At 40.5% G+C, this 16,240-nt stretch overlaps 3 protein-coding genes across 4 annotated transcripts; 1 reads left to right on the top strand and 2 right to left on the bottom strand.

The window, feature by feature from the left end:
• Positions 1-1,570: 1,570 nt before the first annotated feature.
• On the bottom strand, positions 1,571-8,598 carry LOC135491559 (UDP-galactose translocator-like). Of its 2 annotated transcripts, XM_064777533.1 has the most exons (4): positions 8,479-8,598; positions 6,268-6,322; positions 4,482-4,816; positions 1,571-4,214 (listed from the first exon to the last, which is right to left on the bottom strand). In XM_064777533.1, the coding sequence occupies exons 2-4, from the start codon at positions 6,275-6,277 to the stop codon at positions 3,543-3,545; spliced, it is 1,017 nt and encodes a 338-aa protein (XP_064633603.1). In that variant the 5' UTR covers positions 6,278-6,322; positions 8,479-8,598; the 3' UTR covers positions 1,571-3,542. The 2 variants fall into 2 exon arrangements, with proteins under 2 accessions (XP_064633603.1, XP_064633602.1); XM_064777532.1 differs by lacking the exon at positions 6,268-6,322 and having other exon boundaries at positions 8,479-8,575.
• A 208-nt stretch (positions 8,599-8,806) lies between these two features.
• LOC135491563 (mitochondrial intermembrane space import and assembly protein 40-B-like) lies at positions 8,807-13,070 on the top strand. The gene is made up of 3 exons (XM_064777537.1): positions 8,807-8,955; positions 9,568-9,657; positions 11,417-13,070. The coding sequence occupies exons 1-3, from the start codon at positions 8,934-8,936 to the stop codon at positions 11,734-11,736; spliced, it is 432 nt and encodes a 143-aa protein (XP_064633607.1). The 5' UTR covers positions 8,807-8,933; the 3' UTR covers positions 11,737-13,070.
• Positions 13,071-13,668: 598 nt separating this feature from the next.
• LOC135491562 (U8 snoRNA-decapping enzyme-like) lies at positions 13,669-16,237 on the bottom strand. Its single transcript, XM_064777536.1, has 3 exons — positions 15,844-16,237; positions 14,971-15,243; positions 13,669-14,387 (listed from the first exon to the last, which is right to left on the bottom strand). The coding sequence occupies exons 1-3, from the start codon at positions 16,057-16,059 to the stop codon at positions 14,187-14,189; spliced, it is 690 nt and encodes a 229-aa protein (XP_064633606.1). The 5' UTR covers positions 16,060-16,237; the 3' UTR covers positions 13,669-14,186.
• Between the last annotated feature and the right edge of the window lie 3 nt (positions 16,238-16,240).

Here is a 16,240-nt window from a genome sequence, read left to right as displayed (position 1 = left end):
CATAAGATGTGCGCAACTGACGCGAAGCGGTAAGGATGTCAATTGTGACTTGGACTGCACATATGTACAAAGCACTCCAGGAACTGTGTAATCATCCTGAAGCACCCCGCAGACAAGCAATTTAAATCACAGCTACCTGCGATTACAATTGCTGCTGATGTGAGTGACAAAATGATCTCGTCTACTGGTCATATGGGTAATCACTGGGTTCGATCTTGACCTGCAAACTGCGATTACCACTACAAACAAGCGATTATCGTCGCATGTGATTTGAATCCACGGTCGCAGCGATTTAAATCACCTATTTGCGGAGCACTTAAGTACACATTGCAGAGGCTAGCAATAACTCCATCATGAACTCAATGATATTTACTTACTGATATGAACTATTTTATTTTTCTTATAAATTTCTAAGTATTACTAAAATGAATTCCAATTTGCACCAGCTTTGCATGTAGGGATTGTGTACAAAGAAACATTGTGAAATTTTAGAAAACATCTGAAATAGGGGGGAAGGGGGGAACTGTTCTTGCATATGCGAAAATCCAGATGCTTTTTGCAAAGCCAGGTACTTTATTTGTTAGAAAAATGCTAAGAATTCATTCAGCACTGTCTTAAAGGGGGACTATAAACAGGAGCAAGGGGGTCAAACTGGTAGTCTTCAGATGACCAGGATGCAGAGTTTTGGGTCTGGGTAGCGTTGAATTCAGCAATAAATCATATTCCTCATACAAGCCTGAATAGTTTTGATGCACTGTGAGATAGGAGAGGCCCCTATCAGGGGTTTTGTGTAACTCAATCTGATCTACCTGGCTCCTGCCTAAAGTCTATTTTTAAGATTAGTGCCCCACCCACAAAAAGGTGTCTGCCATTGTTGTGGTCAGATTACACTAACCACTTACACCCTCCTAAAATCTGAAATATCCTGAAATCTGAAATAGTCATACGGTGACGAATAAAGATGCTTTCTGAAATTTCTACCTCGTTTTCTGACACACAATCCCTATTGGCCCAGCAACATATAACATGAAACCTTTTCCCAATGGTTCTACATAGAAAATTCTAATATTCCCGAAATATGCAAACAATGACCTTGATGATGTGGTTTAAGGAATTGATACCGACCTGAAGGTAGGGCTGAGCTAAATGCAGGTAGAACCACAGCATCACCTAAGCAGTGTTTGGAAGACAACCAATACCGACACTGAGATATCAAATTCTTTTTTAAAACTACTCAAAATTGATACATTTTTGGCATAATTATAATCTGACCATAACCTGTGTGTTTAAAAACGAGGCTAATACATAATCAATAATAAATATGAAACAATGTGGCCAAGGTGTTTTAGAATGGTGTACTTTACAAGATATATATACAGGTTCATCAAAGAATGGACTAGAATTTCTGTCTTTGTTCACCTGGGCCGACAGACAGGTTTTGGCTCCAGTTATAAATTGTGAGAAATATATGTATATATCTTTTGACAGCTATCAGAAAATCATTGTCAAGTACTCCATGTTAGGCTGTAATCCTGTTATACATCGAAAAGGTGTGATGACTTTTAAGTAGTTTTTGTGACCCAAAGCTGATTCAGTCATTTAATCCACAGGAAAATATTCAAATGTCGGGCCGACATCTTGCAAGATTGATGGCAGTCCGATGCCTATTTGATGATGGCCTGACATCAAGCTGAAATTTGAGGCTTGATGTCAGAATGGAATCAGAAAGATGTTGGCCGAACGTCAAATCTGAGGACCGCTACTGGACACCCATGTCCTATCATTGCACATGAGTCAAGTTGATATCTTGCAAGAAGATGTCAGAATTGTGTTCATGGAATGACGTCAGAAAGATGTTGATCCAAAATTCTTTATACCTGTGTACCTCGCTCAGACACCAGAGTGAAAAGCTGTTTTCCTCCCTATATATAGGAAAGGTCAACATTATGTCAGCCAGCAAAATATGCCACTATATCAAAGCCACCCAAAATGTTAATAGAGACCACCACCATATGTATTGAATACAGATGTCAATTTCAATTGATCTCATACCAACAAAATTCAGAGCAATGTTACAACAGAGTATTGTAGTTCTGAAGAAATTAGAGTGAAAAAAATTAAAAGCCATCAAAAAAGTTATTGGTTTTTACAGTAATTTCAGCAACAAAATGCTATTTCCTTCACCAGACATCCAGTCACGTTTATAAATATCAATCTCATATCTAAAGTGCTGCCATCTACCAACAAAGCTGAAATGAAAGATAACAATTTCTGTCACAATCAACAACAATGTCATATCTGAACATGAATTAGGACACACGAAGGTTGCCGAATGGTAAAAAGCAACCTGATCAAATTTCAAGACGGCGGAAAAAATAGCATGCATACCATCTTCAAAATAACTTTCACATGAGATACATGTATCTGATGTAGACAGCCACAATATCTTTAAGTGGGCCTACCAGCTGACTCCAAAAGAACACAAAGTATCATGATCTTGGATAATTTCAACTTATAACAGTTGACTTCATGATCACCAACAAAACATTCTCCGCACAGAAAAAGTCATAAAAAATGTTTATAACAAGAGAAAAACTATTTTTCTATAATTAATAAAAGTTATGCCTAAGTAAAAAATATGTAGTCACTTTTGAAATATCAGATTGTTTATTAGGGGTTGATACTAAACTAGGTGGTGCTCTTTCCCACTGGCCACTGGACTGATACACAATGTACTGATTACACACACTGTTTCAGGGCAACTCTTGCATGCCATCCCTGCTTTGACTTGAGAATGGGGCGCAGGGCTATCCAGCTTCTCTTCAACTCTGATGTAGCGAAAATGCTGCAAAAGATGTGCGAGTTGTCCACTTTTTGGAAAAAACTGACGTATATAGCACTATTCAGAACTAATATGAGAATTATTAAGCTGTGATAGACTTGTTCCTACTTATCAGCCATGTGTTGAGTGGTTAAAATGTGATTGGGCAGTCAAAAACCAAAACAGAACCACAAGAAATTATTTTGGCAGCAGGCTGCTGGGGTCAAGAGCCTGCCACCCCCTAGGGCAGCCTGGCATTTTTTTCTGGCACCCCAACTGGCTGCTCAAAGTATTTGGAAAGCCCTGCAGGGTTCAACAGATCCAATGGCATCATCAATGTTTAGGTCAGTTCGCTTGGAATTGACCTGGAGGGTGAAGAAGAGCAACCTCAAAAACTCAGTACTCATAGATATAAGTGACCCGCTCTACCAAAACTAGGCGCTTGTCGCATCTGAACTTGACAGGTTGATACGGACTTGTTGTTCATTTCCCTATTGTAGACCTTTTGTAAAATGTGACCAAATCAGTTTGTAATAGATTTCACAGAAGGTCTACAATAGGGAAATGAACAAAAGTCCGTATCAACCTGTCGAGTTCAGATGCGACAAGCGCCTAGTTTTGGTAGAGCGAGTCACATAAGCAGTCTAATACTAATAGGTAAATTAAAAGAACATAGAATGTCACATGTAAGTTAGTGGCTTTATATAATATAACTTAATACTCATTTTTTACTACTATTGACTGATATGACTGGGTTTGTTTCCCCATTACTTGTTTTGGCAGCTGGTATAAATCTCGAATATAAGTATATGGAAACCATTACCCCACCGGCACCGAACATGAATTGCACAGACAACTGGAAATCAAAGAAATATATCGACGCGACACATGATATCACAATGGCTGCCGACGTGGCGAACCCTTTGAGAATGTTATCAGCGTACTTTACGACCATTGCCACCATCAAGCCGCCAAAGGACTGCAGACATATCACAAACCACACGGTCGGTGTGTAGCCAAAGAAATATCCTCGTCCATGAACTTTAGGCCCGTCGTTCAGTTCCATTGTGATGAGTCCGAACACCATGCCCAAAAATCCCAGCTGTACGTTCCGTAACCATAACGACTGCTGTGTTCCTTTAAGTATTTTCTCGAAATAAACGCCGGCAAATCCTGACATGAGACACGACACCGACACAGCTGCTAGCCCAACGATCGGGCTCTGTTCTGTAACAACTTTATTAACTTTGACAGAGTCCGCTGGTTGTAGCTGCACAATAGCAACGCCCAAGAACAGCAGAAAGAGTGCAAACCATTGAACCTTGCTGAGCTGTTTTCGGAGCATGATGACGGAGAACAAGGCAGTCGTGAGAAGCTTTAGTTGATAGGTCACCTGCAAAAAAGATCATACACATGTTAAGAGAAAATACAGTGTAACCTCTCTATTCAGGACACCCTCGGGACTGACAAGTGCTGTCCTTAATAGACAGGTGTCCTTATTAGAGAGGTCAAATTGAATGGAAATAACCACTTTGGGACCAAAACTAGTGTCCTTAATAGAGAGGTGTCCGCTAAGAGAGGTTCTGCTGTACTCCAGTTTCACTGATCTATGACCGGTTCTGAATATATCTAATTCAATTGGCTAATTTGATTCGCTCACCTGGAATGTTGCAGCATCAAGATTAGAAACGGCGATATACAGCAGGTTATTTTGCAAGACATACACAACCGAAGGCACAGAGATCTTCAGACAGTCCATAGGCTGACGTATGATGTTATCCCGGAGATGTTTCAGCCAGGGGACGACCCCTCCCTCCTCGATGAGAATGAGGAGCATACACACAATGAATTTGATGGTCTCTGACATGACGACGGCCGTTGACGATGTGAACATGTCCCCGGGACGTGTCCGCACGTAACGCATGACGAGAATAAGTATGGCATTTTGTAATGTTAATGACGCTAAACTGAAGTACTTCAACACTTTGTTTGTTCCTGAAAAATAAAATAAAAACACCATTTTAAAACACAACCTGTAGATGGAAGAGGATGTAACTTCTAAAAGGCCAAGGACCTGTGTATCCAGTATGGTCTACCAACAGCCAACTGTAGCTTAATCACATGTACCTTGGTAAAACCAATAGCCAACTGTAGATCAATCACATGTACCTTGGTTAGACCAATAGCCGACTGTAGGTCAATCACATGTAACTTGGTTAGACCAATAGCCGACTGTCGGTCAATCACATGTACCTTGGTTAGACCAATAGCCGACTGTCGGTCAATCACATGTACCTTGGTTAAACCAATAGCCGACTGTCGGTCAATCACATGTACCTTGGTTAGACCAATAGCCGACTGTAGGTCAATCGCATGTACCTTGGTTAGACCAATAGCCGACTGTAGGTCAATCGCATGTACCTTGGTTAGACCAATAGCCAACTGTAGGTCAATCACATGTACCTTGGTTAGACCAATAGCCGACTGTAGGTCAATCACATGTACCTTGGTTAGACCAATAGCCAACTGTAGGTCAATCACATGTACCTTGGTTAGACCAATAGCCAACTGTAGGTCAATCACAGGTACCTTGGTTAGACCAATAGCCAACTGTAGCTCAATCTTCACCTCCCACAGATGTCTGGCTGTCATGTCAACATCGTCCCGCCAAACCTGGTTCCTATGGACACCACCCAGCTCAAACCTTGTTCCTCTGGACTACACAGACGGTAGTCCTGGGGCAAAATATGTGTTGCTTCATAGAACGGGTATCAAGGAATCAAAATCTCTGATTTTTCGATCCATGTACAGGTTTTATTTAACATAATACCACTCTTGAATAAAACATTATTTAACAAAGACATATGCATGAACAATATCATTCGTCCTAGTTCCACAAAATTTAAATTTTGTTTGATTCTTTCTTTGATTGATAAATCCTTATGCCATGTGTCATGGCAGCTAAAGGGTGTAACCAAAAACTTCAATAGGTGATAGGACAATAAAGTATTACCGGTACATTGTATTGTAGCAGAAAGGCTTTGTCAAACAAGTGACCTGCATTGACCCAGGTACACTGGGCCCTAAACACATCACAGGCAAGTGGAAATAAGTGCTCAATAGTGTGTTGTCAGTGGGGGCTGTTTGTCAGTCGAGTCAGCAGCTATTGAGGTGTTATTTCCACAAGCCTGTGAACACATAACAGATACGTGGAATACAAAATGCAGTGCATAAGTAATACATGTACAAAGAATTAATAAAATCAAAGACTAGTCTTTATTAATTCTTGGTAATACCAAGTATAGCTTATGTATATTCGATATTAGAACTAAGTGCTTGTCTATCTAACCAATTGCAAGTTATACATTCTCCTCTAATCTATACTTGATAATACAGATGCGAGATTTTCACCTCCACCCGGGCAATAGAACGCAACTTGTACAAACCTTCATTCATATTAGGATGATTTGCTGACTTGATTAGGAGAACACCTGACTGTAACTGCAGAGAACAGACTCGGAAATCAATATAATACTAATAGTCACAACTGAACAAATAAAGCCCTTCCCACTCTATACGACTTCTAGCCGAAATGACGCACTACAACTGATGACGATCAATGGTGTCTTAAAATGCGCCTCGTCGGATACAGTCTAAACTGTAGTACGACCCTTTCTCAAAAGATTGAACGTCAGTAATGATTTCAAACCACGTTTTTCACAGCGTAATTTTTTACTGTAATGGAATCTTTTTTTATCACATCAACTAAAAAACGGTTTAATCGTACGTTTACCCTTTTTAAAATCTGTCATCGATGTTGCTTAAAAAAGGGTTGGTGATTTCCACTCCACTTTTAGAGAATTCCATAAAACACTGTACAATTGATTATATATGTGATAACAATAGTCCACACATTATTTAGAAATCCAATCCGAAACACATGTCTACATCTGCTCAAAGTTGTCATAATAGAAAAATGCATAGATGTCGGTGGGATTACTGGGCAATGCCATGCACTGTGGGCATTGCCTTTGTCAACGATTTTGCCACGTCACAATAATACGGAAAACAAGTCAAGTCACAGCTAATGTGGTAATCAAAGGATAATCATTTATGGTCATTACACTGATGATAATTGGTTTACCCTTGGGTGACTGCAATTACAGGCAGTTAAGCCAACAGAAATGACAGACCATGCGTGCATGGATGCCTCAGAGATGCCCAAAGGGAGTGACCAGTAGCAGTAGGCAAATAACATTATAATTAGGATGAAATAAAATGGCCAGAGGCCATTGTGCTCACTGGTTGAATTTTGCTGAGAGATGTGCTTCAGTTGCCAGGCATTATTCAGTTACTTCCTTTCTAGGCGGGGCATGATAAAATTTGTCTTGATTCTCCATCCTACCTATTGGTAGGCCCTACCTGTCCTATGTATGAATCATTGAGTGAATAGTGAAGGCCTATGCCATTGACATTTCAGCGAACGGCGTAGGCCTCTTAGCATATCACCTTCAAAGAAACCACTGCGTGTGCACTCGCATCCAAATCGCGCATATTTGGCGGGATTGTCAATTTATTCATAGCATTGTGATAGGCAGTTGAGCACAACGCAGGTCATATCCGGTACGAGCGAGACTATACTCAAAACGTACCGCCACAAATTCTGGGCCAACTTCTTAAAGGGGGACTATAGGCAGGAGCAGCGGGGTTAAATTGACCATCTTTGGATGACTAATAAGCATGTAAGCACAGCAGTACTGAGTAAGGGCACTGCCACTGACCATAGGCACCTGAATGCTAATTAGCGGGATTATCGAGCTAAACAATGGCATTAGCTAGGAAATAATATATAGGGAGTTAAAAAACTAAAGGTAGGCAAGCGAGGACCAGATTTGAGGCGAGAGACACCTCCACTTCGGACCTATCGTACGACCAGAAAACGCTGAGAAACGGAATATTTTTTGCTCACCACGCCATCTATAACACTCCAATTTTTAATCCCATGCCTTCTGTCAGCCATCAATCGCATATTAACAACATTGTCGGCATCGTTTGATGGTAGTGAAAGCGAATAAATTCAGAAAACTCTCCGCCTACCATCCCCCTCCTTGGTAACCTAATCAAAATGACGCCAGCATCGCGCCGCAGTGAAGGGAATCCCGTCGTACGAGAGGTCCGAAGTGGAGGTGTCTCTCGCTTCAAATCTGATCCTCGCTTGCCTACCTTTAGTTTTTTAACTCCCTATATATTATTTCCTAGCTAATGCCATTGTTTAGCCCGATAATCCCGCTAATTAGCATTCAGGTGCCTATGCACTGAGTCTGACTGGGTGGGTCATATCATGTTAGATTCAACATCACATTCACAACATTCATTGACATCGTACAAGCCCGATTAGTTTTGAGGTACTGTGAGATAGGAGAGACCCCTATTGGCGACATTGTGTAACTTTATCTTGCCAACCTAGCTGCTGCCTCTAGTGTCCCTTTAAGTCTCGTATTGTATTGTATTGGAGTACATGGCCATGGCATGCACGGTCATGTGTATGGTTAGTGTACCGGAACAAGAAATTCGGGTCACTTTGCCGACTGTCTACAAATGATTCAAAGGAGTAACAGCTTAACCAGTGTATTATAACAAAAGGTATGACTATTGACCTGTTTTTAACATAGCTTGGTCCCCGGATTTTTCTCCTGGATCGCTTGTCATGGCAATTTTAGAATCTTGAGAAATCGGTCCAGCCCGAATCTTGGATTCCATATTGCTTCGACTGGACGGTAGACGGCGCTGTGGTGGGGTCCTGTGGTGTCTATTTTACGATAATAAAAACATCGATACAGGTTTATGTATTACTATCAAACAATTTCGAAACAGGTATATTTACATCTACATAGACCATTGAATGATGTGCAGTAAACAAAATATTTTTATTGAAGGATACTTTTAATGTCGTGCAGTTGTGTAATACCGACTACTTTCCAACTGTTGCATGTGAAACATTTTTGGAGGTCAAACTTCGCCGATTTCTTTGATCTTAACCGCTGAAAAGTCACGTTTTCATCAGAATATATTCATTACACACAATACTTGAGTTTGATGCCGGTTTTGAGTTATGTCTTACTGCAAGAAAGAAGGTATTTGTTGTCGAAATTTTGCGTGCATTGCATGCATACTACATTACAATGCATATAGGCCTAGGCCTAGCCTATGCACAGCCTGCCCTGCCCTTGGCATGCTTGGTCTCTTACATTTACAATTCACTACCAGGGTGGCCCAGAATTATTTTCTCTCACACAATGAGCATAGTGGAATCTCCCTTTAGCGGACACCTCTCTATAGTATTGAGGACACCCTCTCTATTAAGATTAAGACACTAGTTTTCTTTTGGTCCCAAAGTGGATGTTTCCATTGACCATTCAATTTGACCTCTCTAATCAGGACACCTCTCTGTTAAAGACAGCATTTGTCAGTCCCGAGGGTGTCCTCAATAGAGAGGATCTACTGTAGTTTGATCACATTCAAATGTTAATCCATTGAATAGTGGCACTCATTTCGTCGATTGATGACCTTTTTTGGGCTGAGATCGGGGATTGTAAACTCGTTCTGTCCCAATCAAGGAGATCTTCTTCAAAGAAAACACTGCGGACGCCTTAGGTTATCGAGATCGGTTATATTGATCCCTATAGTACTAGAATTTGATCCAATGAATTGCACTTGTAACCAAGCTTTCTTCCTCAACATTTCAGGTAAAGACACAGTCATCTTTGCCACAAAGGACGACCATGAGAAGCCAACTGAAGCTGTCCTTTTGAAGGAAGAGGAAGAGGAAGAACCAGGTAAGACTGCTGCATTTATATGCCCTACTGCTGCCTCCATAGCACCAAGAATTCACCAAGTCTTTATAAATTCTTGATAGCACTCATCAATCTTGATAGTACTATTCGTTTTTGACACGGGATATTGGTCGGACATCATGACAATTCAGCTCTGCGCCAGGATTCAAAATCAAGTATAAAACTATGGCCTACCCTTAGCTAATTTCGCACTAGATTCACTTGTCATTTTGAATTTGATGCTTCTTCCACAAAGTCAAATTGTATTCCTGAAAAGAAATGGAAGTAAGTTCCTCTAAGCCTGATATACACATGTACCAGTACACACATTGACTTTTATTTCTCAACATGATATTGATAAATCATGACAGTGAAGTTTGTGACTGTGCTGTTTATTCAGCTACTAGTACACTATCTGAGCATATTTGTTTTCATAAATGTATATTGTATAATGGTGCTCTGGGATGGACAGTCGAGAACAGTGTGTACCTGTCATCAAAAGAGTTCTGGGCCTTGAGCAGAACAAATTGATTTGTGTATGTGTTTGTCCAGTTGAGCTGTTCTGCCATGTTTGGGCATGTTATCATCACTGGTGTGAGCCACTGTTTGTTGTTTTGTCAGCAGGCTCTTCACCTTTTGTTTCAATCCCTGTACCGGGCACTATCCAGGGTAGAATGCACTGTAATTTGGAAGGCTTGCCTTGGATACACAGATAAAATCTTGGGAAACTTCTTCTATAAGGTGATGCGACAGCATTGACTAGATTGGACCTACTTCGACAGCATAGTAAAAATTAGTTTGTGGCCAGAAAATACTTCCAAATTTAGAATTCCGGGCATCAAGTAAAATTAGTTCACAGGTCTTTGAAAATACTTCCTTGAAAAGATTTTAAGGCAGAATGCTAATTGATAATCACCTTAAAATTTCCATTGTATCCAAGCTAACTTGATGTTATCTTGCTTGCTGTCCTTATGTTGAGGAAGCACCCATCATCAGTCATCACTGCCCATCGGCCATATCATATCTGTGAGATGTCCATCATAGCATTTCCTATCATATTATATGCAGCTTCCTGAACTCCTTTTCATCCAGTTGTCCTGATTACAACTAAGACAATGCCTAATTGTAACAGTAAGATCAAATTAAAAAGTGGGAGAAACTGCACTGTGGCAATAAACGCCACGTTTATGCTGTCTCGATATATAAAAAACTAGGCCAAGCATCTTGAAATTATCCTGAAATTTGCTGGGACAATCTGTTCTAATTTTACCAGCATAAGACACTGACTGCAAACTCCTCTCAATGCTCTTCGAATTTTTCGTATATGACACTACTCTTGAGGAAATGACTTGATCATTGTTTAACGTCATTGTTGACATCGTCCAGATTTCGCCGGGAATTCTGTTGCAGTTCGTGGCTTGGGATTGAGTCCTAATTTGGTAAGATGAAAATGAAATGCTGCTACAATCTAGGCCTCGCTCGGCAGCCCGTAACCGCAACAGGGGCCCTACAGCTTTTGCATAACCTTTAACCGCGAGATATTTATAAAAAAACAACAGAATTCCCCATCAAAATCTGGGTGATGTCAGCAACATCGAGAATCAACACTAACAGTAAAGTTATTTTCTGATGAAGTTTTGTGTGTGAGAATATTGATTTTCAAACTTTGAAAACCGATTCTTTGAGCGTAAGAATCTTTTTCAAGGGATTCTCTTTATTTTGATTACCAATAGTCTTATTTCCTTGCCTTGATATTTTCCAGGTTTGATAATGCCCAATGGTGAGATTAACTGGAATTGTCCGTGTCTCGGTGGAATGGCTAGTGGACCATGTGGAGTAGAATTCAGGGAGGCGTTCTCATGTTTTCACTACAGTACGGAGGAAATGAAGGGAGCTGACTGTTACGAACAATTTAGTGTGATGCAAAAATGTATGGCTGATTTTCCTGAGGTTTACCCACCGAAGGACGATGATGAAAAAGACTTGGATTTTGATGGACTTGAAAACGGACAGGATTCCGAGGAGTCAAAGTCTGAAGAATCTAGTGAAAAAATGAAAACTAGTGAGGAGAAGAAGAGTTGAAAACATGACTTGTTATGTAATTAGGCAATTTGAACAATTTTATCAAACTGGTTGACCACAAGTTCTGTATTCGGTTAACCCTTGCAGGTTTGAGGGTAGGTCAGACTGGTCATGAATGATGGTGCTGCATTGTGCAGTTAAGTTTAAACATTCATTGACTATTGGGCGTTGGCATTCCAATAGGAGGCACTGATTTTCACTAGGGTATTCGTCAAGGCATCAAAACTGAAACAAATTGATGTCACAACATTGCAATACCACAGTGACAGTCAGTATCACGTAGCAATGGTTGTCGTAGTTTTGCTGGTAGCATATTGAGTGTTTTCATTCAGTTGAAGACGGCAATTAATACATGAGCACAATCTGCAACTGTCTTCTTTTAACATTGAGCATGTTGTATCATTACTCAGGTAAACAGCTTGGAGGGAGGTCAGCTGGCCATCAAGTTTGCTGTCGATTATTGAGTGTTCTGTTGAAGATAATGCTAGAGACAAAGGCACAACTGTCTTCTACAGAACATTCAGGAAGTTGAATAAGGTGTACCATCAGAATGGCGGCCAGCTGGCCGTCCAGTTTGATGTGGGTTATTGAGTGTTCTGTGGAAGATGATGGTAGAGACAAAGGCACAACTTTCTTCTACAGAACATTCAGGAAGTTGAATAAGGTGTACAGTCAGAATGGAGGCCAGCTGGTCGTCCAGTTTGATGTGGGTTATTGAGTGTTCTGTGGAAGATGATGGTAGCGACAAAGGCACAACTGTCTTCTACAGAAGTTCTCCCCTTCTCCTCTACGGATTAATGTGATTTTGGTTGTTAGATGCAAATATTGTAAGAATATTAATTAGTAGTTCCCCAAGTTGGATGATAAGTGTTGGCGTCGTGTCTGAATAGGTTCTAATGTGTGAATTGAGCTGACACTCCGTGCTGTTGAAGTATGAAAGCTAACGGAACAAAATTGGACAAATGCTCAAATGTTGGTCTCTTTGTTGACCATCAACGTGTACAGACGTACTCTGAGGTTTTCTATGTAGTTGCCAGAAGGGCAAGTAAGCACTTGTCAGAAGGGCAAATGTACCAGGATGTCTGGTTGTCCATTACAGTTGTGCATTTGCCCTGCAATAGGTTTTATGTTTAAACTCGTGACTTTGGACTTGCCCACTGGGTAACTACTTGGCTGGTCGCAAAAAGTGCAAATGAAAATATGTATATGAAACTTTTCTGGTTAACCATAGTTTTTTGTCTTGGCTCTAATGAGCAATTCATATCGTAGGCCCTAAATCAAAACAATCATGCTATTAAAAAACCATCATTGTATGTACTAGAATAAATGACGAATTACGAGTATATCTGGCTTTGTTGTTTATATTTGAACCATCTTACTCTGGTGTTGGATGGAGCTCTGTGAAATGTAGCTAGAAAATACCGATGAAAGGTACTCCTGTTTCTTTCTTTGGGGTCATTTGCCTTGGCAGACACCAGGTACAAGGAGCCTCGGTAGGTCTTATTCGAAGGACAAAGCAGTTTTAGGCTTCAGTTTCTTGCTGAAGGACACAAAGATGAAAGTTGCACCCACAACCTCCTGATTATAAGTCTGGTGCTCTTCACCACTATGCCACTATTCTGACATGTCTCCTTGATGTAATGGACTGATGTCAATGAGCCATGCACTACAGGACTACCCACTGCACGAAGCCCTCAACAAGATATTCTGACCCAACAGTGTCAGCCGACAGGACTAACTGTAGAGTGACATGGCAGAGGACTACAGTGTACATCCGACGAACAGGATCGACTATAAGGACTGAACGCGAAGAAGATTGTGACATCCTCCTGCAGACAATATTACTGGTGAAGACTTGCAGGGAGGACATAAGGACAAGTGTGGATGTGACCTCCTGCAGACCAGACAAGAGAAAACTCAAAACAAACAACTGAATAACAGTATTTATTTAATTACATAGTCGTAGTTCCACCTATCATAAAACCCCGTGTTTTTCCAAGACCCATGTCTTCGCCGTGTGTCAAAAAACCTGGGGTGCACTTATCTATCAGTGGTGTTAGATAATGGTTAATAGCCCCGGTGACAGGTGCGCTGTAGGTAGGGAGCTCTCCTGTGTTTCTTTCCCGTTGGAGGGGAATTTCGCGTGCGCAATACCGAGGCAACTACACCGCGCCATCTGTCGCCGGGTCTTAGAACTTGCAATTGCCGGGGCAATTCAGATTCCACCTATCAAAAAACCTGTGTTGAACACGGGTCTAAATTAGCCCCCGATTAGCCCCATCGAGCTCGATGGGGCTAATAGACACAGGGATTTGACACACGGGTCTATTTAGACACGGCAATTCATAGGTGTAAGCGTAAAAGACACGGGGATTTGATAGGTGGAAGTACGACTATTGTAATGAGATCATACATAATTTCCTCCTATTTTCATATTTCACTCTGCACTATCATCTTCTATTTGTTGATCTAAATTTCTCAGCTGCAATTTTGGCCTTTTGAATTTCTTCATCTGAAAGAAGTCCTGCAGCCTTTATGGCAGTAAGTAGCTGAGTTCTTCCATTTCCTGCAAAATTCCCACAAAGAAATATTGGCAGTCCTCTCATTCCATCCTGTAACGTGAAGAGGGGTACACGAATACTCCCAAAAACCTGAAAGTAAAGAGTACACAGATGAGATTTCGTTCTGACACTCATTCTGGCTTACAATTGGATTTGCACATCTATTTATTGTGCTTGATCGCACGGTTTGATTTTCTCTGGCCTCTGAAAGCCGATCATGACTGTAGGTCAAGAGCAATGAGCAGGAGACTGGAGAAAATCAACAAGTGAGATCTGGTGATGAGGATCTGCAGATTAAGGGCATTTTGATATCAATATTTATTATATACCACATACAATGTATATCCCAAGAAATACCAGGAAAGGATTACTGAAAGGCATTTTTTTAAATCGCTTGCATCTAGAATATTCATCCTGTCACTAGCTGTTTCCAATTTATACTAATCTTTATATTAATCTAAACTTTATATTAATTTATTTTAATCTCTATGTACAATTTTTCTCTTTTACTATGTGTGGTTTTTTAAATTGTACAGTGCTTTGCAAATGATTTTCATTCAAAAGCACTTTTAATATAATAAATTATTATTATTATTATTATTATTATACTCCACCTCTCGAAATAACATAGGAGTTAACAAGCCTGATCTCAGGATGAGAATATTGAACTCACCTCTTTCCCATAATGAATAGAATTCAACACATTCCTCTCAATATCGTTGAACTCTGCCTGGCTGACTTCCAAGGAGTAGAAATGAAGACATAATTTCTTTTTATTCGTCTCGTACAAATGGGAAACTAAGTGATGTTCTGGAGTCACTTTGAACAAGCTCGTGTCGAGGCCTAGCTCCTCATTAAGTTCTCGATTGATAGCTGTCTCTCTATCTTCTCCCGGGTCAACAATACCTCCAGCAAAACCAAAGTAGCCATCGAACCGGACATGCATCTGGAAAATATGAGAATGCTTGTAATTGTAGAAGAGTAAAAATACAAATATTTTGGAGCCGCTTTGCCTTCTTCTATAGATCCATGCACTTGATTGGGAACAACGTTTACATGACGTAGTGTTGGCCGTCGTCACATCACCATGCATTTTACATTAGTGTAACGTGACGAGACGCGACGTCTTCGTAAACGTTGGTCCCAATAAAGTGCATGGATCTATAGTTCTAGTACAGGAACTGGCTGAAATAATGTATTGTCATTGTGCTGGCCAGAAATAACTAAACATGTGCCGGCTATGGAATTGTACAGCAGTACATGGAGTGTACCTGTTTATAGACACATAACCACATGAATCTTGGCCACATTCACAGAAAATCTTGTCCTGCATACGCATTTGTTATAACCGGCTGACCGACTTTCGAATATATGGTCATTCATTGTGCGGTATTGTATCGCCCCGAATTTGTGCGTTATATCGCCAGTTACATCAACATTATTTTGTTGTTTATTCCTATTAAAAAGTGGCGATATTACGCACAGTCTTCTCATGGCTTGGTGATATGATATTGCGTATACATTTACACGGATATATACTACTTACCATCACCGATCCTCTGGCGTCAGATTCATCGAATGCCTTGTCTTTGTTCGCAGACCATATCACAGCATGACAAGCATGCAAATGATCAGGATAATGTTTCCCCTCTTCATAACTGATCCCTACATAATCTTCATCATGATCAGGCCTCTTTCCATCATCTTTTTGATGACTCCACTGATCAACAACTCCATTGACTGGCTTCTCTGATGCTTCCATGCTCCTGGTTATTTTTGCAATGAAGTGAAAACAAGGAGTAAGGACACTGGTGAAATAATTTTACAAAGTCATCAGCCTAGTGACGTTGGAAGTACCAGATCATCAAATACAGATCATCAATGTTCATAAATAACCATGATGACACTCATGTTATTCCATGTATTCACATACTGACATAGTT

This window comes from Lineus longissimus, chromosome 7, assembly GCF_910592395.1.
Source record: "Lineus longissimus chromosome 7, tnLinLong1.2, whole genome shotgun sequence".
Lineage (NCBI taxonomy): Eukaryota > Metazoa > Nemertea > Pilidiophora > Heteronemertea > Lineidae > Lineus > Lineus longissimus.
This window is presented reverse-complemented; position numbering and strand designations above follow the sequence as displayed.